Consider the following 26311-nt stretch of genomic DNA (forward strand, 5'->3'; position numbering starts at 1 on the left):
CGAAGATTGTGAAAGTAGTTCCAAAAAGGTCCAAAACAATCTTGTCTAGGTATAGAAATAGAACACCTAATCTTCTCTCGATTTAAACATGACATAACATCAATCAACCAGTGGGCATGAGCAGGCGGAGCACCATCTTTCCATTTAAGCAACAAAACTCTTCTGGCTAAAAGAGAAATAAAAGCCAAAATATGCAAATCATTCAGCTTAAAAGTAAAATCATTTCCTCCAACAATGCCAAACAAGGCAGTCAGAGGGTTGGGTTTAAAATTTACTTTAAAAAGCTCTGAGAAAGTTTGAAATACTTCTTTGCAAAATTTATCAAGCTGCGGGCAGGACCAAAACATACGAATTAGAGAGGCCTCTTTGACATTACACCTATTACAGTATGGAGAAAAATCTGAGTAGAAACGAGAGAGCTTGTCTTTAGTCATGTAGGCTCTATGAACCACTTTTAATTGTAAAAGAGAGTGACGCGCACATAACGAAGAGGTGTGAACAAGTTCAAAAATTTCATTCCAAGTATCCTCATCAATTGAAATCTGTAGGTCTTGTTCCCAGAGGTTTTTAATTTTGTCTAATGGAATGTTTCTCATTGCCAACAACATACTATAAATATTAGAAATTGATCCATTATGAAAAGGTTTCAGAGTAAAAATTGTATCAATTAAATTCTTAAATAGACATTTAGGAAATATATAAAGTCTCTAATATGTAAATATCCTAAAAAGTGAGCTTTACGAAGATTATATTTAATAGATAGTTGATCAGATCAGGAAAGACTATCTCCAACAAACAGATCCTGAAAACATTTAATACCTAATCTATTCCACTCTTTTAAAAACTACATCAGTCAAAGAAGGTTTAAAAAAATAATTAGAAAAAATGGGACTTAGTGAAAAATCAAATAACCCAAAGAATTTTCTAAATTGTAACCAAATCCTCAAAGAATGTTTAACTACATAATTATCAGTTAAATTACTTAAGGATAGAGGAATTGAAGAACCAAGAAGAGAAATAATAGAAAATTTATTAACAGAATTAACTTCTGAAGAAACCCAAACCAGACAGTCATACATATTTTTAAATGTTTCTACATTTCCTATACAAATTTGCCATTCTTTGTTCCTTTATTGATTTAAATTGGTGCCATAGACTAGACAGGCCAAAGGGCTTGTTTCTGTGCTGTAGTTTTCTATGATATGAGTCTATTGCTTTTTCATTCTGTGAAGTGCTACTCTTGGAGCCTACATATTTACATATTTGTTCAGTATCCCAACTTTTTCAGTAAGGTTTCTGTCGAAGGTAATTTTCAGCTTTGGTGCTGATTCAGATTCATTTATTTATCATATGTACAGTAGCATGCAAAAGCTTGGGCACCCCTGGTCAAAATTTCTGTTGCTGTGAATAGCTAAGCGAGTAAAAGATGACCTGATTTCCAAAAGGCATAAAGTTAAAGATGACACATTTCTTTAATAGTTTAAGCAAGAAAACTTCTTTATTTCCATCTTTTACTGTTTCAAAATAACAAAAAAGGAAAAGGGCTCGAAGCAAAAGTTTGGGCACCCTGCATGGCAGTACTTAGTAACACCCCCTTTGGCAAGTATCACCTTGTAAACACCTTTTGTAGCCAGCTAAGAGTCTTTCAATTCTTGTTTGGGGGATTTTCGCCCATTCTTCCTTGCAAAAGTCTTCTAGTTCTGTGAGATTCTTGGGCTGTCTTGCATGCACTGTTCTTTTGAGGTCTATCCACAGGTTCTTGATGATGGTCAGGGACTGTGAGGACCATGGCAAAACCTTCAGCTTGCACCTTTTGATAGCCAAAAAGTTCTATTCAAAATGTTCAAAGGAACGTCGAAACAAGCCTGATGCATTTTGGAAACAAGTCCTGTGGACTGATGAAGTTAAAATAGAACTTTTTGGCTGCAATAAGCAAAGGTATGTTTGGAGAAAAAAGGGTGCAGAATTTCATGAAAAGAACACCTCTCCAACTGTTAAGCACGGGGGTGGATCGATCATGCTTGGGCTTGTGTTGCAGCCAGTGGCACAGGGAACATTTACTAGTAGAGGGAAGAATGAATTCAATTAAATACCAGCAAATTCTGGAAGCAAACTTCACAGCATCTGTAAAAAAGCCGAAGATGAAAAGAGGATGGCTTCTACAACAGTATAATGATCCTAAACACACCTCAAAATCCACAATGGACTACCTCAAGAGGTGCAAGCTGAAGGTTTTGCCATGGCCCTCACAGTCCCCTGACCTAAACATCATTGAGAATCTGTGGATAGACCTCAAAAGAGCAGTGCGTGCAAGACAGCCTAAGAATCTCACAGAACTAGAAGCCTTCTGCAAGGAAGAATGGGCAAAAAATCCCCCAAACAAGAATTGATAGACTCTTAGCTGGCTACAAAAAGCGTTTACAAACTGTGATACTTGCCAAAGGGGGTGTTACTGAGTACTACCATGCAGGGTGCCCAAACTTTTGCTTCGGGCCCTTTTCCGTTTTTGTTATTTTGAAACTGAAGAAGATGGAAATAAAAAAGTTTTCTTGCTTAAAATATTAAAGAAATGTGTCATCTTTAACTATATGCCTTTTGGAAATCAGTTAATCTTTTACTCGCTTAGCTATTCACAGTAGCAGAAATTTTGACCGGGGTGCCCAAACTTTTGCATGCCACTGTACATTGAAACGTGCAGTGAAATGCATTGTTCACATTAACAACTAGTGCAACCTAAGAATGTGCTGGGAGCAGCCCACAAGTGTCACCACACATTTTGGTGCCAACAAAGCATGCCTAGCATGTTCATAGAGTAACACAATCAACAACAGAACAACCACCAGCCCTGTTCTGCCCTACCACCTGCCCACCCACGTGCACACACAGATAGTACTCCAGTCCCAGGCCAGGCTGCCTTTGGCCTCTAGACTCTAGTGGACTCGAAGGCAAAGCCATTGAATGTCAAATTCAAGTGGTCGAACACTTAGCAGCTGATTGACTCAAAAACCAATTCTTTACAAAGTTCAATTGCTTCCCATTCCTCGAAGGAGCATGAGTGGACTGACTGTGTTCTTTTGGATGGTGGTTGGGGAAACTATTCCCTGATGATGGTAGTTCTCAGACATTCTTTATGGTCTGACAAGAGAAATTAGGGATAGTATCAATTCCAAAGAAGTAGCATACAAATTAGCCAGAGAAAGTGGCTCACCTGAGGACTGGGAGAAATTCAGAGTTCAGCAGAGGAGGACAAAGGGCTTAATTAGGAAGGGGAAAAAAGATTATGAGAGAAAACTGGCAGAGAACATAAAAACGGACTGTAAAAGCTTTTATAGATATGTAAAAAGGAAAAGACTGATAAAGACAAATGTAGGTCCCCTGCAAACAGAAACAGGTGAATTGATTATGGGGAGCAAGGACATGGCAGACCAATTGAATAATTACTTTGGTTCTGTCTTCACTAAGGAGGACATAAATAATCTTCCAGAAATAGTAAGGGACAGAGGGTCCAGTGAGATGGAAGAACTGAGCGAAATACATGTTAGTAGGGAAGTGGTGTTAGGTAAATTGAAGGGATTGAAGGCAGATAAATCCCCAGGGCCAGATGGTCTGCATCCCAGAGTGCTTAAGGAAGTGGCCCAAGAAATAGTGGATGCATTAGTGATAATTTTTCAAAACTCGTTAGATTCTGGACTAGTTCCTGAGGATTGGAGGGTGGCTAATGTAACCCCACTTTTTAAAAAAGGAGGGAGAGAGAAACCGGGGAATTATAGGCCGGTTAGCCTAACGTCGGTGGTGGGGAAACTGCTGGAGTCAGTTATCAAGGATGTGATAACAGCACATTTGGAAAGCGGTGAAATGATCGGACAAAGTCAGCATGGATTTGTGAAAGGAAAATCATGTCTGACGAATCTCATAGAATTTTTTGAGGATGTAACTAGTAGAGTGGATAGGGGAGAACCAGTGGATGTGGTATATTTGGATTTTCAAAAGGCTTTTGACAAGGTCCCACATAGGAGATTAGTGTGCAAACTTAAAGCACACGGTATTGGGGGTAAGGTATTGGTGTGGGTGGAGAATTGGTTAGCAGACAGGAAGCAAAGAGTGGGAATAAACGGGACCTTTTCAGAATGGCAGGCGGTGACTAGTGGGGTACCGCAAGGCTCAGTGCTGGGACCCCAGTTGTTTACAATATATATTAATGACTTGGATGAGGGAATTAAATGCAGCATCTCCAAGTTTGCGGATGACACGAAGCTGGGTGGCAGTGTTAGCAGTGAGGAGGATGCTAAGAGGATGCAGGGTGACTTGGATAGGTTGGGTGAGTGGGCAAACTCATGGCAGATGCAATTTAATGTGGATAAATGTGAAGTTATCCACTTTGGTGGCAAAAATAGGAAAACAGATTATTATCTGAATGGTGGCCGATTAGGAAAAGGGGAGGTGCAACGAGACCTGGGTGTCATTATACACCAGTCATTGAAAGTGGGCATGCAGGTACAGCAGGCGGTGAAAAAGGCGAACGGTATGCTGGCATTTATAGCGAGAGGATTCGAGTACAGGAGCAGGGAGGTACTACTGCAGTTGTACAAGGCCTTGGTGAGACCACACCTGGAGTATTGTGTGCAGTTTTGGTCCCCTAATCTGAGGAAAGACATCTTTGCCATAGAGGGAGTACAAAGAAGGTTCACCAGATTGATTCCTGGGATGGCAGGTCTTTCATATGAAGAAAGACTGGATGAACTGGGCTTGTACTCGTTGGAATTTAGAAGATTGAGGGGGGATCTGATTGAAACGTATAAGATCCTAAAGGGATTGGACAGGCTAGATGCAGGAAGATTGTTCCCGATGTTGGGGAGGTCTAGAACGAGGGGTCACAGTTTGAGGATAGAGGGGAAGCCTTTTAGGACCGAGGTTAGGAAAAACTTCTTCACACAGAGAGTGGTGAATCTGTGGAATTCTCTGCCACAGCAAACTGTTGAGGCCAGTTCATTAGCTATGTTTAAAAGGAAGTTAGATATGGCCCTTGTGGCTACAGAGGTCAGGGGGTATGGAGGGAAGGCTGGGTTCTGAGTTGGATGATCAGCCATGATCATAATAAATGGCGGTGCAGGCTCGAAGGGCCGAATGGCCTACTCCTGCACCTATTTTCTATGTTTCTATGTTTCTATGTTTCATGGGTAACCATCCAAGATAGATCTCTCACATTAAAGATACTCTCAAGTGGACTCCGGTTGAGAAAATGTTTCTTTCACCACATTGCTCCCACTTTGTCTACTGATTTCTTTTTCTCTGTATTCTGAAATTGCTGGGTTTTATAAATTACAGATCCTAGGAAATTTGTCCATCCATCCATCCATCCCTCCCTGAATAGGCCCTTCTGACCTTTTGAGCCACGTCGTCCCCAGTAACCATGACAAACCTGATTCAGCCCTAACCTAATCAGAAGACAATTTACAATGGCCAATTAGCCTACATCTTTGGACTGTGGGAGGAAATCTGAGCTCTCGGAGAAAACCCACACATTCCATGGGGAGGCCTACAGATGGTGCCGCATTTGAACTCGGAACTCTGATGCCCTGAGCTCTAGTAGTGCTGAGCTAAATGCTACGTTACCATGGCTCCCAGTTTACTTTTTTAAATTATTTACTACGTGCCATTGCTTGGAATTTTTTTTCTTCTCTTGAATAAATTTCAAATGTACCTCAGAATTGCCCTTAGTCAGTTATGTCAAGATTCTGGTTATCCAGTCCCTCAATGGCCTTGTATGTTAGGTAAAAGGAAAGATACTTCATCAGTTCTCCAACTATTTATTGTGTCCCCAGAGAGACAGCAACCCTCACCATCTGCCCTTTTCTCACTATTTCTCATTATCTGCCTTTTTATCACCTGTCCTTTTCTCGCCATCTCACCATTTCTCATTACCTGCCTTTCATCATCTGCCCTTTTCTCACCATCTCACCATTTCTCACCAACTCGCCCATTTCTCCCTGTCTCCCCTTTCCAAAAGGAGTCTCACTTGTGCCTTTCATTTTACTGGACATCCAGGTCTCCACATTGCAGAGTTTTCTACAGAAGTAGGTGAAATGCTATTAGTTTCAAGGTAACTCTGGAAAAGGATAGGTCTGGTCCTTGGGTTGAGATTCTAAGTTGGAGAAAGGTCAATTTTGCTGGTATCACAAAGGATCTGGCAAGTTGGATTGGGACAGCAACACACATAAAAGTTGCTGGTGAATGCAGCAGGCCGAAGGGTCTGGGCCTGAAACGTCGACTGCACCTCTTCCTAGAGATGCTACCTGGCCTGCTGCGTTCACCAGCAACTTTTATGTGTGTTGCTTGAATTTGCAGCATCTGCAGAATTCCTGTTGTTTGGATTGGGACAGGTTGCTTTCTGGCAAGAAATGTGCTTGGTAAGTGTGAGGCCTTCAAAAGTACAATTTGGAGAGTTCAGAGTTTGTCTGTTCCTGTCAGAATACAAGGCAAGGATAACAGGTTTAGGGAACCTTGGTTTTCGAGAGATATTGAGGCATTGGTTAAGAAAAAGAAGGACCTGCATAAGAAGGCAGGTAAGAACAAATGAGGTACTTGAGAAGTAGAAGAAATGCAAGAGAACACTTATGAAGGAAATCAAGCCTAAAAGAAGACATGAGACTGCTTTAGCAGACAAGGGAAAAGAGACTGCTAAGGGCTTCTACAGACATATTAAGAGCAAAAGTTAGGAAGAGACAAAATTGGTCCTCTGAAAGATCAAAATGGTAATTATGCATGGAGCTGAAAGAGATGGGGGAGATCGTAAATGGATTTTTTGCATCTATATTTACACAGGAGCCTGGCACATAGCTGTAGATGTCAGATCATGGATCCTATACAAATTACAGAGGAAGAGGTATTTGTTGTCTTGAGGCAAATTAGGGTGGATAAGTTGCCAAGGCCTGACAATGTGTTCCCTCTGACCCTGTGGGAGGGTGGTGCAGAAATTGCAGGGGCCCTGGCAGAGACATTTAAAATATTCTTAGCCACGAGTGAGGTGCTGGAGGATTGGAGGACAGCTAATGCTGTTCCGTTGTTTAAGAAAGGCTCTAAAAATAAGCCAGGAAACTATAGGCTGGTGAGCCTGATATCAGTAGTGGGAAAGTTATTGGAAAATATTCTAAGGGACTGTATATATAAAGTATTTAGACAGGCGTGGACTAATTGGGATAGTCAGCATGGCTTTGTGCATGGTGAGTCATGTCTAACCAATCTTATAATTTTTCTAGGAAGTCAATGAAGGCAAAGCAGTGGATGTTGTCTACATGGACTACGGGTCTTGCATGGGAAATTAGTCAATGAGGTTCAGTCACTTAGCATTTAGGATGAGGTAGTAAACTGGATTAGATATTGGTTTTGTGGGAGAAGCCAGAGAGTGGTTGTAGTCGGCTCCCTCTCTGACTGGAGGCCTGTGACCAGTGGTGTGCTGCAAGGATCAGTGCAGTGTCCGTTGTTATTTGTCACCTGTATTAACGATCTGGATGATAATGTGGTAAACTGCATCAGCAAATTTCTGGATGACAACAAAATTAGGGGTATAGTGGACAGTGAGGAAGTGAGATCCCGCTTGCAACATGATCTGGACTGGCTGGAAAAATGGGCTGAAAAATGACAGGTGGAGTTTAATGCAGAGAAGTGTGAGGTGTTGCACTTTGGGAGGATAAACCAGAGTAAACAAGAGGAACTTTGAAGTATAGATCCATGATTCTTTGAAAGTGCTGTCACAGATAGATGGTGTTGTAAATAAAGCTTTTGCCACATTGGCCATCATAAATCAATGTACTGAGTATCGGAGTTGGGATGTTATGTTGAAATTGTATAAGATATTGGTGAGAATGAGAATCAGAATCAGGTTTAATATCACTGACATATGTCGTGAAATTTGTTGTGAGATAGTGCTCATGGGTTCAATGTCCATTCAGAGATTAGGTGACAGGGGAAGGAGCTGTTCCTGAATTGTTGAGTGTGTGCCTTCAGGTTTCTGTACCTCCTCCGTGATGGTAGTAATGAGAATAAGACATTCCTTGTGTGATGGCAGTTCTAATGATGGAGGCCGCCTTTTTGAGGCATTGCTCATTGAAGATGTCCAGTATACTACGGAGGCTAGTAGCCATGACAGAGCTGACTAAGTTTGCAGCTCTCTGCAGCTAAATTCGATCCTATGCAGTAGTCCTCCAATACCAGACGGTGATACAGCCAGTCAGAATGCGCTCCATGGTACATCTGTAGAAATTTGCAAGTGTCTTTGACATATCAAATCTCTTCAAACTCCTAATGAAATATAGTCACTGTCATGCCTTCTTTATAGCTGCATCAATATGTTGGGATATCAGAGATATTAACACACAAGAGGATGAATTTGCTCACTCTTTCCACTTCTGATCTCTCTATCAGGACTGGTGATGTTCCCTCATCTTACCCTTTCTAAAGTCCACAATTAGGCCTAATTCGGAGGATTTTGTCCAGTTTTGATCAGCTACCTATAGGAAAGATGTAAATAAGATTGAAACAGTGCAGAGGAAACTTATGGAAAAGGATAAAATCAGAGAGGACAGGAAAATTTTTAATTGGGGAAGGGCAAATTATGAGGCTATAAGGCAAGAACTTGCGGGTGTGAATTGGGATGATGTTTTTGCAGGGAAACGTACTATGGACATGTGTTCGATGATTAGAGATCTCTTGCAGGATGTTAGGGAAAAATTTGTCCCGGTGAGGAAGATAAAGAATGGTAGGGTGAAGGAACAATGGGTGACAAGTGAGGTGGAAAATCTAGTCAGGTGGAAAAAGGCAGCATACATGAGGTTTAGGAAGCAAGGATCAGATGGGTCTATTGAGGAATATAGGGAAGCAAGAAAGGAGCTTAAGAAGGGGCTGAGAAGAGCAAGAAGGGGGCATGAGAAGGCCTTGGTGAGTAGGGTAAAGGAAAACCCCAAGGCATTCTTCAATTATATGAAGAAAAGAAAGGATAACAGGAGTGAAGGTAGGACCGATTAGAGATAAATGTGGGAAGATGTGCCTGGAGGCTGTGGAAGTGAGCGAGGTCCTCAATGAATACTTCTCTTCGGTATTCACCAATGAGAGGGAACTTGATGATGATGAGGACAATATGAGTGAGGTTGATGTTTTGGAGCACGTTGATATTAAGGGAGAGGAGGTGTTGGAATTGTTAAAATACATTAGGATGGATAAGTCCCTGGGGCCTGACGAAATATTCCCCAGGCTGCCCCACAAGGCGAGGGCAGAGATTGCTGAGCCTCTGGCTAGGATCTTTATGTCCTCGTTGTCCATGGGAATGGTACCGGAGGACTGGAGGGAGGCGAATGTTGTCCCCTTGTTCAAAAAAGGTAGTAGGGATAGTCCGGGTAATTATAGACCAGTGAGCCTTACATCTGTGGTGGGAAAACTGTTTTTAAAAGATTCTTAGAGATAGGATCCCTGGGCATTTAGAGAATCATGGTCTGATCAGGGACAGTCAGCATGGCTTTGTGAAGGGCAGATCATGTCTAACAAGCCTGATAGAGTTCTTTGAAGAGGTGACCAGACATACAGATGAGGGTAGTGCAGTGGATGTGATCTATATGGATTTTAGTAAGGCATTTGACAAGGTTCGACACGGTAGGCTTATTCAGAAAGTCAGAAGGCATGGGATCCAGGGAAGTTTGGCCAGGTGGATTCAGAATTGGCTTGCCTGCAGAAGGCAGAGGGTCATGGTGGAGGGAGTACATTCAGATTGGAGGATTGTGACTAGTGGTGTCCCACAAGGATCTGTTCTGGGACCTCTACTTTTCATGATTTTTATTAACGACCTGGATGTGGGGGTAGAAGGCTGGGTTGGCAAGTTTGCAGACGACACAAAGGTTGGTGGTGTTGTAGATAGTGTAGAGGATTGTCAAAGATTGCAGAGAGACATTGATAGGATGCAGAAGTGGGCTGAGAAGTGGCAGATGGAGTTCAACCCGGAGAAGTGTGATGTGGTACACTTTGGAAGGACAAACTCCAAGGCAGAGTACAAAGTAAATGGCAGGATACTTGGTAGTGTGGAGGAGCAGAGGGATCTGGGGGTACATGCCCACAGATCCCTGAAGGTTGCCTCACAGGTGGATAGGGTAGTTAAGAAAGCTTATGGGGTGTTAGCTTTTCAAAGTCGAGGGATAGAGTTTAAAAGTCGCGATGTAATGATGCAGCTCTATAAAACTCTGGTTAGGCCACACTTGGAGTACTGTGTCCAGTTCTGGTCGCCTCACTATAGGAAGGATGTGGAAGCATTGGAAAGGGTACAGAGGAGATTTACCAGGATGCTGCCTGGTTTAGAGAGTATGCATTATGATCAGAGATTAAGGGAGCTAGGGCTTTACTCTTTGGAGAGAAGGAGGATGAGAGAAGACATGATAGAGGTGTACAAAATAATAAGAGGAAAAGATAGAGTGGATAGCCAACGCCTCTTCCCCAAGGCACCACTGCTCAATACAAGAGGACATGGCTTTAAGGTAAGGGGTGGGAAGTTCAAAGGGGATATTAGAGGAAGTTTTTTTACTCAGAGAGCGGTTGGTGCGTGGACTGCACTGCCTGAGTCAGTGGTGGAGGCAGATACGCTCGTGAAGTTTAAGAGACTACTAGACAGGTATATGGACGAATTTAAGGTGGGGGCTTATATGGGAGGCAGGGTTTGAGAGTTGGCGCAACGTTGTGGGCCAAAAGGCCTGTACTGTGCTGTACTATTCTATGTTCTATGTTGCTGGAACTTGTATAATTATAGAGGAAGGTTGAATAGGTTAAGACAAAATTACTGCATGAGGGGTATAGATTAGAGAAAATGCAAGCAGACTTTCTCTACTAAAGTTGGATGAAATTACAACTGGAGATCATGGGTTAAGGGTGAAAGGTGAAAAGTTTAGGAGGAGCATGAGGGGGATCTTCTTCACTCAGAGGGTCGTGAGAGTGTGGAATGAGCTGCCAGCCAAGTGGTGGATGCGAGTTTGATTTCAACACTTCTGAGAAATTTGGATAGGTACATGGATGATAGGGGTATGCAGGGCTCTGGTCCAGGTGCAGGTTGATGGGATAAGATAGGTTAATGGTTTGGCACTGACTAGGTGGGCCAAAGGGCTTGCTTCTGCACTGTAGTGTTGTTCTGACTCTAAATTTACATCACAGACATTCAGCCCAATTACTCCATACCTCAAACATCATAATTCCATATTCCCTCCAATGTCACATCAACTGTTTTACACAACAATGATATAATACTATGCCCTTTCTCTGTACACCTGTACTAACCAGGTCTATATTCTCACCTCTCTGGGCAGAGTACTTTTTTTACTCAATGCTCTCATTGCCTTTAGTTTCCCTTCCCACTATAATTAGAAACAATCTGGCCAACCCAAAATCTTTACACTATTTTAAAAACCGTCTTTTAGATCAATTCTCTGTTTAGGAGAACTTAGGACCATGTTCATCTTTTCCTGACAGGTCCATCCTAGCCTTTCTGGTGTCACTGAAGCTAAAATAATGGAAAATCTTGGTATTGATATTCACTTCGGGTTTCAATATTTAATTTTAATGATGTGGAAGTTATAGATGTAGAGGTGGAACTGGCCAATAATGGGGTTGAATAAGCAATCATTCAGCTATTTTGATCTTAGAAAGTTGATTTATTTCTTGTCTTGGTTCTGATCTCCAGATTGTTGTTGCAGTTGTTACTCAAGAGATAACTTTTAATTTAATTCTCCTCTTTTTTTTGCTTTAAAGTTGCACACAGGATTCAAAAAATAGGCAAACATCATGTAGACCTCCAGTCTGAGAAAATACAAGTGACTGCTCGTCCAGTCATGCTGAATTCAACACAGCATTTTGAGGTAAGGACCTGGAATCAGTCATAGAATATTGAGAATGGTATTACAAAGTAAAATCATTGCCAATAAGGGCTTTTGCGTACAGTTTGCATAAAGTCAGCCAGTCACACTTGTCATGTCCAATCTGAGGTCAGCTGTCCTTTAAGATTTATTTGAACTTTCCTTTCTGGTTCTTGTCGATCGCCAAGCTTGTGCCACTACTTTGTCTGAAAAACATTAATGCCTATCCTCACCATGATAGTATCTCCAGGATATGATAGTATACATTACTGTGCAAAAAGATTAGACAAATGCGTATATATACTGTACATGTAGCTAGGATGCCTAAAACTTTTGTACAGTACTGTATTTCTCAATGCGGAGTGGAGAGCGAGTTTGCAAATCTGGCGGGAGCAGAGGATGTTGGGAATAATGAGGGTGGAGCACCGCAGGTGGGGTGAGGGACAGGTGGCAGAGAGGAGTGCCAGAGGTGGAGGGGTGGTGTGGGTACAGAAACACCCAGCCCTGAGACACCAGACAAGGTCATTTGATTCCAAACCATTAGTTAATTGATCATTACAGAATGTCTCCCTGGTGCTTTCCACTCTATCCCCTTTTCCCAATCATGATTCCCCTCTCCCTGCCCCTTTCCCACTCTCAGTCAACAAAAGAGACCCATATCAGAATCTGGTTCACCATCACTTAAACGTGTCCTGAAACTTGTTTTTTTTTGTGGCAGCAGTACAGTGCAATACATAAAATTACTACAGTGTGGTGCAGAAGTCTTGGGCACCCTAGCTATATACAGTATGTTTGCATAGTACTATACATCTCAGAATTTTGAATGAAGCAAGTGAGGAGATTGCTGGGGTTTGATAAAGATGTATATGTCCTCACCAGCAACAGGTGAGATCCTAGAGGACCGGAGAGTAGCAAATATGCCTTTGTTCAAAAAAGGAAGTAGGGAAAATCCAGGTAGTTATAGGCTATTTAGCCTGTCATCCGTATAAGAAAGCTATTGGAGAGGAAAGTATTGTGTAGGATTCGTGCACATTTGTTAAAGCATGGCCTGCTTAAGGACAGTCAGCATGGCTTTGTGCAGGGCAGCTCATGTCTTGCAAACTTAATCAAGTCTTTTGAGGAGGCGACACAGAAGCTTAATGAGGGGTAAGGCATGAACTTCAGTCGGCATTTGATAAGGTCTCTAATGGGAGGTTGATTCAGAAGAGAAAGGTGCATGATATCCAGCCTGAATTGCCATTTTGGATTACCACAGAAGACAGAATACAAGTGGGAAGCTGCTATTTGAGATGGGAGTCCCTCACGAGTGATGTTCTACAATGATTGATGTTGGGACCTTGTTTGGATGAAAATATAAATAAGTGGATTAGCACATTTGCAAATGGCATCAGGATTGGTGAAGTTGTGGACAGTGTAAAGGACAACTAAGAATGTGCACAGTATCGATCTGTTACAGATATAGGTGGAGAAATGGCAGAAGGATGGAGTTTTATCTATGCAAATACCAGGTGTTGCACTCTGGGAGGTCAATGAAAGGAGAAAGTTAACAGTTAATGGTAGACCCCGTAATAGTTTGAAATGTAGAGGGATCTTGGGGTCCATGTACATTGTTCTTTGGAAGTGTCTGTGCAAGGTGGTAAAGAAGGCTTAAGGCGTGCTTGCTTTCATTGGTAGGGTTCTTGAGTATAAGAGTAAGGGAATTATGCTGCGGTTATACAAAACATTAGTCAGATTGCAATAGTTATACTGTGTACAGTTCTGATTGCACCATTGCAGGAAGGATGTGGTCAATGTGGGGTGGGTGGAGAAGATGTTTAACAGGATGTTGACTGAATTTGAAAATATGAGCTATAAGGAAAGGTTGGACAAACATAGGCTGTTCTTCCTCGAGCATTAGAGGCCGGGAGGGGTTGGAAACCTGATGGAGATTTTTAAAATTATGAGAGGTATAGATAGGGTAGACAATCAATAGGTACATTTAATGTCAGAGAAATTTATACAATTATATTTCCTGAAATACTTTTTCTTCACAAACATCCACGAAAACAGAGGAGTACCCCAAAGAATGAATGACAGTTAAACATTGGAACCACAAAGCTCCGCCCCAACTCACGCACAAGCAGCAACAAGGCAACCACCCTCCCTCCCCCACCAGCAAAAAGCATCAGCGCCCCCCACCAAGCACTGAAACATGCAGCAAAGCATCAGTAAAGACAGAGACTTGCAGTACCCCAAGGACTACTTGTTCACCCGGTATATGACATACCACAGGGTGGGTCTCCCTCTCCCTCTCCCTCTCCCTCTCCCTCTCCCTCTCCCTCTCCCTCTCCCTCTCCCTCTCCCTCTCCCTCTCCCTCTCCCTCTCCCTCTCCCTCTCCCTCTCCCTCTCCCTCTCCCTCTCCCTCTCCCTCTCCCTCTCCCTCTCCCTCTCCCTCTCCCTCTCCCTCTCCCTCTCCCTCTCCCTCTCCCTCTCCCTCTCCCTCTCCCTCCCTTCCCCCCCCCCCACCAATAAGGGGAGAAAGAGATGTCCCTGTTTCACAGTGAGAGGGGGGACATAACAAAAAAACTCGCTGATTTTTCTTGTATTAAAAGTCTGTTGCGTCACTTTTTTTCGAGCTCTGTGCCTCTGGGCTACAGCCAACAGCAAGCCCGCTACTTCTGATCTTCCTTGTCCTCCCGCAATGCATCAGTCGACAGCAGCATCACCAGCCTTGAATCTGTCCGCCTCCAGAGCCATGAAAATCCTGCACCCTGAAGGTGTGCTCGTCTTCTAGACCGCATCTTTGGCATATCGAAAAGCGGCTGGTTGTGAGGCCCTAAAAGCGGGTCCCGTTCCCACAAAGAACCGAAGTCAGAGTGTGTCTCCAGGTCAGGGTCTTCAAAAGAACCTTGAAAGGGAAAAAAATAGACATCAAAGATAGAAATAAAGCTGCTTCCAAAAATGTGAGCAAAGGAGTTGCTGTTTAGCACCATCATCACTCAGCTCCGCCTCTTCACTCAGAATCGTTTCGCCAGTGTAGATATTATCAAACACCAGAGGACACGTTTTTAAGGCTGAAGGGTGGTGGGGGTGAGTTTAAAGATAATGTGAGGGGCAAGATTTTATTACACAGAGTGTGGTAGGTCCCTCGAGTAAGTTACCAGGGGTACTACTGAAGCAGGAGTTTGAGGCATTTAGATTGACACATGATTAGAATGAATATGGATGATATCCTGCAGTTTTGGGAATGTTTTGAGCTCCTTATCTAAGAAAAGATGTGCTGACACTAGAGAGGGCCCAGAAAGAGGTTCATGAGAATGATTCTGGGAATGAAATGGTTAATGTATGAGCAGCGTTTGATAGCTCTGTGTCTATAATCGCTGGGGTTTAGAAGAACAATAGTGTTTATCTAACTCAGCTCTAACAAACAAAACCAATCATTGACGCATCATCCTTCAAGGACAGCTACTTTAACCGTCCATGCCTTGAAGTTTAATGCAGTTTGTTTGTATTAACATTTTTAGATCCATCTTGATATCTCCATGAAGAATATCAAGGTTTCTGATATCCCGGATATTCTTCCAGAGGAACAGATGAGGGATAAGTTGGAAATAAGCTTTTCAAAGCCAAGTCTAGGTGGAGGGGAGGTGGAGAATATCCAATACTCCATCTCTTCTGGAACTGCAGTGATCACATTCGTGGACAAATGGGGTAAGGGAAACACTTTCATCTATGCTTTCTAGTGGAAATCAAAGTCAATGGCCTTCAAAAATTCTAAGCTTAAACAACACAATCGCAAACAGGAGAACGTCTGCAGCTGCTGGAAATCCAGAGCAACACACGCAAAATGCTGGAGGCACTCACCAGGTTGGGCAGCATCTATGGAAATGAGTAAACAGTCAACATTTCCGGCCAAGACCTGCAGATGGGTCTCGGCCCAAAACATCGACTGTTCACTCTTCTCCGTAGATGCTGCCTGACCTGCTGAGTTCCTCCAGCGCTTTGCATCTCTTGCTCTAAACAACAGAATGTTCACTTTATAGAAATATACATGGAAAGGGGTGAGCATGAGGGGTGGTCAATTTGTTTTTGCTGTTGAAAAGTTGTTCATGCTATGAATCTCACCATTTTAAATTACAGATGCAAACCAAAGCATCTGACTGTAAATAATTTCTCAGAAATCACACTGAGACATGAGAGTGATGTCTCAATCTGTCAGAGTTGCAGGGATGTTGTGTCTTAACTGCCTAGATATTCAAGCCTCAGGAGTACAATAAGGAAAGCAAGCTGTTGTCCACGTAGCAAGCTCCCCCTCTCCAGCAGGTGATGAATCCAAAGGAACACCAGAGACCGGTACAGTTAGGCACCAGTGGCATCACAGGAGTTGCCAGTCATTGTTTAACTCAACGTAGGACTGCCTTAGGGATTCCACTTCAGGATTTTCCCCCTGGGGTTTACTCCCCAGGCCTTCCCCGTGAGTGGGTAGATGGCAAGGCAGTGGAGGTTTGAGATCAGAGTTTTGCTTCTCCTAGATGAGCTGCCAACCATGGCTGACAAGCCCCATTTGCCCAAAAAATTGACACATAGCAATACCTAAAGCAATAAGGAATTAATTTCTAAAATGTATGATGACACATATATATTATTTTTTTAAAAGTTGTGAGAAGGACATAAGGACACAGGGGGATACAGCAATATTAAACCAGTGAGAAAATGGGCTATAATGTGAGAAAAATGTGTAATTGTCCATTTTGGCCATTATCTAAAGGGTGAGAAATTGTAACACTCAGAGATGCACAGGGATTTGGCTATATTAGTGCATGGTGCATATATGAGTAGATATGTAGAGAGCAATGAGATAAGTTAACAAAATAGTACTTTTTTATATGTAAATGGGATATAAATGCTAATGCTTCCATTAAAAAAATTGACTTGGTGAGCCACATATTGGTCTCCTCACTTTGGGGAAGGATGGTGATACATTGGAAGCAATTCAGAGAAGTACTAGGTGGAATGGGTGGTCTGTATCATGAAGACTGGCTGGGTAGACTAGACTTGCATCTCCTGGAACTTAAAAAGAGTAAGAGAGGTCTAGGTTGAAACATATAAGATCCTGAGGAATCTTCACCGGTTGCACGTGGAGAAGACATTTTCTGTTGTGGGAGGATAAGGGGTTGCCCATTTAAGACAGAAACAATATTTTTTTGTCCCAGAGAATGCATGCATTTGGAAGTGGAAGGGCAGTGGAACCCGAATATTTGAATACTGTTAAAACGCAGGGAGTTAGTAACTTAATAAACAAGAGTGTGTAAGAAAGTTTACCATGGGTAGGTGAGAATGCAGGTGAGACTGGTGACAGTCAGATTAGCAGTAATCTTAAGAATTGTGGGGCAGATTTGAGAGGCTGGTGTCCTAATCCTGTTTCTAATTAATCCTCTTTTCCTTTCTCCTATGGTCCACACTCGTATCAGATTCCTTCTCCAGCCCTTGACTTTTCCCACCCACCTGGCTTCACCTATCACCTTCCAGCTTGCCGCTTTCCCCTCACTCCACCTTTTTATTCTTGTGTTTTCCCCCTTCTCAGTCCTGAAGAAGGGTCTCAGCCCGAAATGTCAGCTATTTGTTCATCGCCTTAGATACTGCCTGACGTGCTGAGTTCCTCTTGCATTTTGCATGTGATACTTTCTATCTAATTCATATATACATTCATTTGTGAATAGGAATAGTGCACAATACCCCTCACATCTAGTCCACTATTCAGTAAGGTGAGAGCTAACCTGTTTTATCAGCTTCAATTCCACTTTCCTGCACAAGTCCCATATGGCCTGATACTCTTTCAGTCCAAAAGCTGCAAATCTCAGCACTGAATGTATTCAGTAAGTTCTACGGTGAGGAGAATTCTGAGAACATGCCCCTAATTGTCGATCCATCTCACACAGGAAAACATCCTCACTCATCTACAACGTTAAAGCCCTCTCAAAATTGTATTTTCATAAGATCACCTCCTCTTCTAAACTCCAGATAGTATAGGCACATTCTGTTGTACAATTACCCATAACTGCATGCTTGATTTTCATTTTTCTTACTTACTGCTCGTTACACCACTGGCGTTTAGGGCAGAAGTGTAGCTTCTCCATCTCTATCTGCCCATACAGGCATAGAAGGATTCTTCATTGCTTTTTCCGTAACAGTTTTTTACCACCAGTCGGAGTTGTTGGTCCTGAGCTGAACCCCTGACCCTGGAGGTCTGGTGGACCACTCTTAGTCTGGCCTCTGGCCTCTATCCTTTGACCTGTGTGGCATCTGTGGCCCTACCAAGAGCCAAAGCACAAAGCCCTGACTCAGCCAACGTAACTCTCTGGGTCATTGAGGCATGCAAGTCTCCAAACCCTGTGACAAGGTTGTGGTCCTCTTGGAGGTTTTCATTTCATTCCGTGAGAAAACCGAGGTATTTGTCACTGTCATATGATTTCAGTAATATTCTGCTTTTCTGTTCTTCCTGGCATAGCCGATAACCTCAAATTTAATTTTCCATCTTTTTGCTTCTTCCCTGTACAGACTATTTTATGTTGTTGTACCTATAATTTCCTGCTTTTCTTCATATAGTTAGCAAGCTTCTATACAGTGTACTCAGTGGCCTTTCGAATGCTGAAAGGACTCAGTAGATTGGATGTGGAGTGGAGGTTTCCTGTGGTGGGGGAGTCTAAGACCAGAGGGCACAGCCTCGGAATAGAGGGATGTCAACTTAGAATGGAGATGGGGGGATTTTCTTTAGCCAGGGAGTGGTGAATCTATGGAATACATTGCCGCAAGTGGCTGTGGAGGCCAAGTCATTGGGTATATTTAAGGAAGAGGTTGATTTATTCTTGACTAGTCAGGGCATGAAGGGATATGGGGAGAAGGCAGGAGATTGGGACTGAGAGGGAAATGGATCAGCCATGGTGAAATGGCAAAGCAGACTTTTTAAATGATGCCCAGCCCAGCCCGGTCAAGCCATTAATCCTTTCCAGCCCTTCAGGCTATGCTGCCCAGCAACTCCCAATTTAATCACAGCATAATTTTCAATTAGCCTATCAACCTTTGGTCTTTGGACTGTGGGAGGAATCTGGAGCACCCGGAGGAAACCCACGCAGTCACAGGAAAACGTACAGACTTACAGACAGTGGCGGGAATTGAACCCAGGTCGCCGGTACTGTAGAGAGTTGTGCTAACCGCTTTGCTACCATGCCACCCTATTTATTATATGCAAAGAACATGACTATGTCTTGGGGAAAAAAAAACACAAAACAGTAAGAGAACTCTTGTCAAGGCCACCATTAGGACCTGAAGAAATGATAATGGCAGAAAGAAGCTGCATAAAAAGATCCATGATGAGTGGTTCAAAAGAATCTATTACATTTCTTAAGATACTTTCCTTTATTTTTGCACATAACCTTACTTTGGGTGACGGTGTGGAAATACGTCTCTACCAAAGAAGGTGTAAGGCGTTCCTTCCCTCCGCTAGCCTGCAGGTCACCCTTGGGCCAAGTGTAGCACCTGCTTAGCCCCCCCACCCGATCAGGGTCATCTGAAGCCAGGGGAGCAGGTGGTGGATGGTCGTATGAGCAGCTGATACATATCATAGGTGCTGGTTATGCGACCACTGACACCAGGCAGGCAATCTCTGAATCTCTGAAGAGTATCGATAATGACTGTGGGGGCTCACCCATCTTTAATGGCACTGCCCAGAAGAAGGCAATGGCAAACCACTTCTGTAGAAAAATTTGCCAAGAAAAATTCTGGTCATAGAAAGACCATGATCACCCACGTCATACAACACAGCACATAACCAACTAACTTAATTTTAAAGTCGGTTAATAAAATGAACTATGGTAACAGTGGTATTGATAAAAATACTATATCGTTAAAAAAGACATTTGGTTGAATGACAGTCTTTAGGAAAGAAATCTGATTTCCTTACATGATTTAGCCTTTATGTATTTTCAAGCTCATTGTAAATAATTTGAGATAGTTTAGTAATCCTTTAGTTCAAGAGTAATTAGGACCCCCAAAAAAATTACATTTTATTTCCGTTTCAAATGTTCATTTTAATAACAGAGAATGTATATAGTATAACACCTGAAATTCTTACTCTTCATAGATAATATATCTCCCATACAATATAAAAGAGACATCCCAAGTAGTGAGGGCATCTTGGTTAGCAATTGAAATAACTAAGAGTCTATCCACTGCTGAGTAAGAAGTTATGTTAATGTATCATGGTGCTGAACATGTATCTGAGTTGGAACTGTGCTTTTGGCAACACTAGGGCCACAGAGAGAGACAAAGAAGTGTCTCTCATTTTGTGAACTTTATTTTGCAGTTGCTCGGCGTGTCACAGAACTGAAGGAATATCCACTTCTGATAAATGGGCAAGTACATTGTATGCTGACTGTGGAATCAGAAATGAATAGTTACTTGCAGAAATTTCAGGTGAGAATGATACATATTTATCTTTGTATGTAGAGGTCACTTAAAGTTGCAGTGTAATTGATGGTTAATTGGAATTGCATGGACTAGATTTGTTGAAGCAAGACATTCTCCCTCCTGGCACTTATCCGTGTAAGCGGAACAAGTGCTACACATGCCCTTACACTTCCTCCCTTACCACCATTCAGGGCCCCAAACAGTCCTTCCAGGTGAGGCATCACTTCACCTGTGAGTCGACTGGGGTGATATACTGCGTCCGGTGCTCCCGATGTGGCCTTTTATATATTGGTGAGACCCGACGCAGACTGGGAGACCGCTTTGCTGAACATCTACGCTCTGTCTGCCAGAGAAAGCAGGATCTCCCAGTGGCCACACATTTTAATTCCACATCCCATTCCCATTCTGACATGTCTGTCCACGGCCTCCTCTACTGTGGAGATGAAGCCACACTCAGGTTGGAGGAACAACACCTTATATTCCGTCTGGGTAGCCTCCAACCTGATGGCATGAACATCGACTTCTCTAACTTCCGCTAAGGCCCCACCTCCCCCTCGTACCCCATCTGTTACTCATTGTTATGCACACATGCTTTCTCTCACTCTCCTTTTTCTCCCTCTGTCCCTCTGAATATACCTCTTGCCCATCCTCTGGGTCACGCCCCCCCCCTTGTCTTTCTTCCCGGACCTCCTGTCCCATGATCCTCTCGTATCCCCTTTTGCCTATCACCTGTCCAGCTCTCAGCTCTATCCCTCCCCCTCCTGTCTTCTCCTATCATTTTGGATCTCCCCCTCCCCCTCCAACTTTCAAATCCCTTACTCACTCTTCCTTCAGTTAGTCCTGACGAAGGGTCTCGGCCTGAAACGTCGACTGCATCTCTTCCTATAGATGCTGCTTGGCCTGCTGCGTTCACCAGCAACTTTGATGTATGTTGCTTGAATTTCCAGCATCTGCAGAATTCCTGTTGTTTGCATTTTATGATATAACCTGTTGTTCAGGTGTTTCCTGGTCATTTTCCATTTGATATTTTGTAAGAACATAAGACATAGGAACAGAATTAGGCTATTTGGTCCATCAAGTCTGCTCTGCCATTTGATCATGACTGACTTATTTTCCCTCTCAACCCCATTCTCCTGCCTTTGACACCCTTATTAATACAGAGCCTATCAAACTCTGCTTTAAGTATAACCAATGACTTGGTAAACACAGTCATACATGGCAAAAAATTTTGCAGATTCACCACTCTCTGGCTAAAGAGATTCCTCTGCATCTCAATTTTCTAAAGGGACATCCCTCTATCCTAAGGTTGTGTCCTCTGGCCCTAGACTCCCCCACTGTTTTAAAAAAAATTTTTTCCATGTCCACTCTATCTAGACCTTTCAATATTTGATAGGTGTCAATGGGATCCCCCCCACCCCCGAACTCCAGAGAGTACAGGCCCAAAGCCAGAAAGTACTCCTCATACATTAATTCTTCCATTCCTAGGATAATTGTCATAAACATCCTCTGTACGATCTTTAATTCAAACACATCCTTTCTTAGATAAACGGCCCAAAGCTGCACACAATGTTCCAAGTGCAATCTGACCAATGTCTTATAAAGAGCTAGCATCGCATCCTTGCTGTTATATTATAGTCTTCTTAAAATGAAAGGGACATATCTTGCTGAAAGTACAGACCAACAAGGATATGGTGAGGGCATCTTGGGATTTTGTGATTGACAAGATCCAGATTAATAATATTACAGGGGCTAGGAAGGCAAATAAAGAAGAAGGTGAGTGCATTGGAGGCAAATTGTTTTTTTAGAAAGAAATAGAGATACAACATAAGATGGTTAGTGAACAAAAGAGTCATAAAAAATCGGGGCATCATGGTAATGTAACCTTTTACAGTGCTAGCGACGCAAGTTCAACTCCCACCATTGCCTGTAAGTAGTTTGTACGTTCTCCCCATGACCACGTGGGTTTCCTCTGGATTCTCCAGTTTCCTTCCACGTCCCAAAGACATATGGGTTAGTAGGTTAATTGGTGTCATGGTGTAATTGGGCAGTGTGGGCTCATTGGGCCGGAAAGGCCTGTTACTGTGCTGTATCGCTAAATAAATAATGTTTTAAATTTAATGTTTTGGAGTTTGCACAGAATTTGCAATTGATTGGCATTTAATGCAGGCTTAGTTGATATTTTTGACCTTGTGATGAATTTTGTGGGCTGGTGATGTCTAAGTGTAGCACATAAAAAAGCATATAATGGGAAGGTTAAGACTGTTCTGCCGTCTTGTCTAAAAGAAATGTGAGAACAATATAAAGCAAGCAACGGTTTTAGTGATTATGTATAACCCTTTGTCCCTGAACCTACTGAGCAATTTGTGGCATATTTGTTTAAGTGTTAATTATTTCTCTACAAGATCTAATCCGAGCCTGCTTTTGACATTTTAGCTTTCAGCAGACCACCTGGTTAAAACCAAATCTTTGCTAAAAATTTATCCATGTTCCTTTTAACATTAAAAGTTAAGCATTGGACATGTGTATCAGAGAGGTGCAGTTGGTTCACATTTGTCCCTACCTGTCCATGAAACCCTTTTCCACCATTACTATCATCATCATCATTATTATTATTATCATTATCATCCAATCTGTAGCTCATACATCATCATCATCATCATCATTATGTGCCATGTCATAACGTGGGTGCTCATGGAAACCATGATTGTTCTTGGCAAATTTTCTACAGAAGTGCTTTGTCATTGCTGCCTTCTGGGCAGTGTCTTTACAAGACAGGTGACTGCAGCCATTATCAATACTCTTCAGAGATTATCTGTCTGGTATCAGTGGTCACATCACCAGGACATTTAATATGCACTGGCTGCTCATAGAACCATCCACCACCTGCTCACGTGGCTTCACGTGACCCTGATCAGGGGAGGGGGTTGCTAAGCAGATGCTACACCTTGCCCAAGGGTGACCTGCAGGCTAGTGGATGGAAGGAATGCCTTATACTTCTTTTGGTAGAGATATATCACCACCCTGCTACCCAGTGTACAGAAGATATCAAGAGCCAAGATATCTTTGTGATGAAAGAAAGCTTCTGAAAAGTAGATATGTATTTGCAAATTGTGACAGCTTCTAAATAAATAGCAAGTGCAAAGGACTTTAATTAAAGAAAAATGGATACATGCTTATAATAAAAATGGAACATTGCATGTACTTCTTATCAGAAGAGTCACATACACTGAATTGCAATTGCTGTGGGCAAATTCTTACAATTGATTGGTTAATCAGTCAGTGAGCATCAGAAAGGATCTGGCAAACGTGGATTGGGATTGGTTGTTTTCTGGCAAAGGCTGCTTGGTAAATGGGAGGCCTTCAAAAGTGGAATTTTGAGAGTACAGTGTTTCTATGTTCCTGTCAGAATAATAAAACAAGGATAACAGGTTTAGGGAACATTAGTTTTTTGAGAAATAATTGAGGCCCTGGTTAAGATGAAAAAAAGTGCATAGCAGGTATAGGCAGCAAGGAACAAATGAGGTTCTTGTGGAATGTAAGAAATGCAAAGATTGTAGAGAGGTTACTGAGTAAGTAATGAAGGAAAGAAAGGCCTGTTTCTGTGATGTAGTACTCTATGACTATGATAGGTTCTATTTTCTTTCGTATTTGCACGGTTGTCTTTTACACATTGATATCTGTCCTGTTGGGTGTGGTCTGTTGTGTTTCTTGGATCTACTGTGAATGTTCACAAGAACCAAACCTCGGTAATATATGGTGACGTTTATTTTGAACTTTGAACTTTAGGGAAGGAACCTTTTATGGTTTGGCCTTTGTGTCTTCAAGCCTATTGTGAATTCACCCTGAATAGCCTAATAATCCTTTAGTTTAAGAATAATTAGAGCCCAGTTGATGTTAGTTTTATTTCCAAGGACATCTGCCATTCAATCTAAACAAACATCCCTAGACATCCCATGACAGTATTAGCACACCATTCCAGTCCATGTATAAAATAGCTCAGAACCTCCGTGTAGTAATGTACTTAGCCATTGTGTAACTCAGAATCAGTTTTATTATCACATGAAATTTGTTGTTTTGTGACAGCAGTACAGTGCAAAGACATAAATTTACTACAAATTATTTTTAAAAAGTAACATGAAAAAGGAATAATAAAGGTGTTAGTGGGTTTGTGGACTGTTCAAAAGTCTGATGACAGGGGCTCCTCTACCTCCTTTCTGATGATAGTAACAAGAAGAGAGCATGTACTGGATGATGAGGGTCTTCTGCGATGGATGTTGCCTGCTTAAACCATGGTTTTAATGATGGGAGGAGGTGGTTGAGTCTATAACCCTCTGCAGTGTCTTCTGATCCTGTGCAGTAGAGCCTGTATCCCAGTCAGAGTGCTCTCCACTGTACATATAGAAATTTGCAAGAGTCTTTGAGTCATACCAAATTTCTTCAAACTCCTATCAAAGTAGAGCTACTGGCGTGCCTTTTTCGTGACTGTATCAATGTGCTGGGACCAGGATTAATCCTCCGACATGTTGATCCTCTGGCACTTGACTGGTGAGTACCTTGACTGGTTGCATCACGGCAGGTGTGGAAACATCAACGCCCAAGAACAGAAAGCCTAAAAAAAAGTAGTGGCCGCAGCCAGGACATCATAAGCCTTCCCCCTCCTTTGAGCACATCCACAAGGAGAGCTGCCAAAAGAAAGAAGCATCCAACATTAAGGATCCCCACCATCCAGGCCGTGCTCCCTTCTTGCTAGTCCCAATGGGATGGAGGTACAGGAGCCTGAGGTTGGGTTGCACACCACCAGATTCAGGAACAGTTATTACTCCTCAACCATTTGAATCCCCTGATTTAGCATGGATAACTTCACTCACCTCAGTACTGAACTGATTGCACAACCTATGGGCTCACTTTTATGGACTCTACACCTCATGTTTCCGGTATTAATTATTTATTACTATTATTTGTGTTTTGTTTTGAATTTGCAGTTTGTTGTCTTTTGCATATTGATTGGTTGTTGGTGTTTGAGTGTAGTTTTTTCATTGATTCTATTGTATTTCTACTGTGAACACCTGCAAGAAAATGAATCTCAAGGTAGTATATGGTACTTTGATAATAAATTTACATTGAACTTTGAAGGTGCTCACCATTTCCACCACTGACCTCTCAATGAGGTTTGATGCGTGTTTTACCGACCTCCCCTTCCTGACACCCACAGTCAGTTCCTCGGTCTTGCCATTAGTAATTGTAAAAATGCAGAATTCAGTTGTGGCTTATATTTCATTGAAATTACTTTTACTACACTAAACCTTCTGTAACAACTGTTATTCTTCACTGTTACCTTGGAATTTCTTTCAGATATTTAATGGTGTTTGCAAGAGAACGCTGCTGCTATCTGATATCAAGAGCACAATGGAGGAAGAAGAATTACAAGACAAGCTTAAGATCCATTTTCAGAAACCAAGCAAACAGGGTGGTGAAGTTGAGGATATAAATTATGTACCAAAAGACAAACATCTCTTGGTGGACTTGGAAGAGGATTCTTCAGAAAAGTGATATTCCGTTTTTAGCAAATGTACTGGTCTTCTTAAGTAATTGGTCTCTTTCATTGCACTTTCTTTTTTGCCATTGATATAATTAAACATTTTTTCATTCTTACTGGTAGCCTTTATAAGTCTTCTCTTACCATTTTTGTTTTCTTCTGAGACAGTTACATTCTTTATGCATCTTTGCGATAATGCATTTATCTTCTGTAAATATGTGCTCATGTGTGTTATACTTCAATATGCAATAAAACACTGGGATCCCATTTAATCCAGTTGTACATCTGGATAAATAATTTAATACTCATGTTCTTTAACTTTGACAAAACTAATCAATTTGTAGCAGAAACAGATTTATTGGATTAACATAAAACTGTGACATATTCTTTTGTGTATTTTGTGTATTTACATTGCTGTATCAACATAATAAATAGTATATTTTAATTTGA

General features: G+C 42.1%; 1 protein-coding gene across 2 annotated transcripts in view; it reads left to right on the forward strand.

Moving 5' to 3' along the window:
- The window catches only part of nmi (N-myc (and STAT) interactor), a 58075-nt gene extending 31764 nt beyond the window's left edge, over positions 1–26311 (forward strand). For both annotated transcript variants that reach the window (XM_063048576.1, XM_063048577.1), the window contains exons 7-10: positions 11776–11882; positions 15384–15570; positions 20222–20331; positions 25678–26311. In XM_063048576.1, coding sequence (XP_062904646.1) covers positions 11776–11882; positions 15384–15570; positions 20222–20331; positions 25678–25875 — 602 coding nt within the window. In that variant the 3' untranslated portion in view covers positions 25876–26311. The remainder of the gene's footprint in view (positions 1–11775; positions 11883–15383; positions 15571–20221; positions 20332–25677) is intronic.

Source organism: Mobula hypostoma, chromosome 5 (genome assembly GCF_963921235.1).
Source record: "Mobula hypostoma chromosome 5, sMobHyp1.1, whole genome shotgun sequence".
NCBI lineage: Eukaryota > Metazoa > Chordata > Chondrichthyes > Myliobatiformes > Myliobatidae > Mobula > Mobula hypostoma.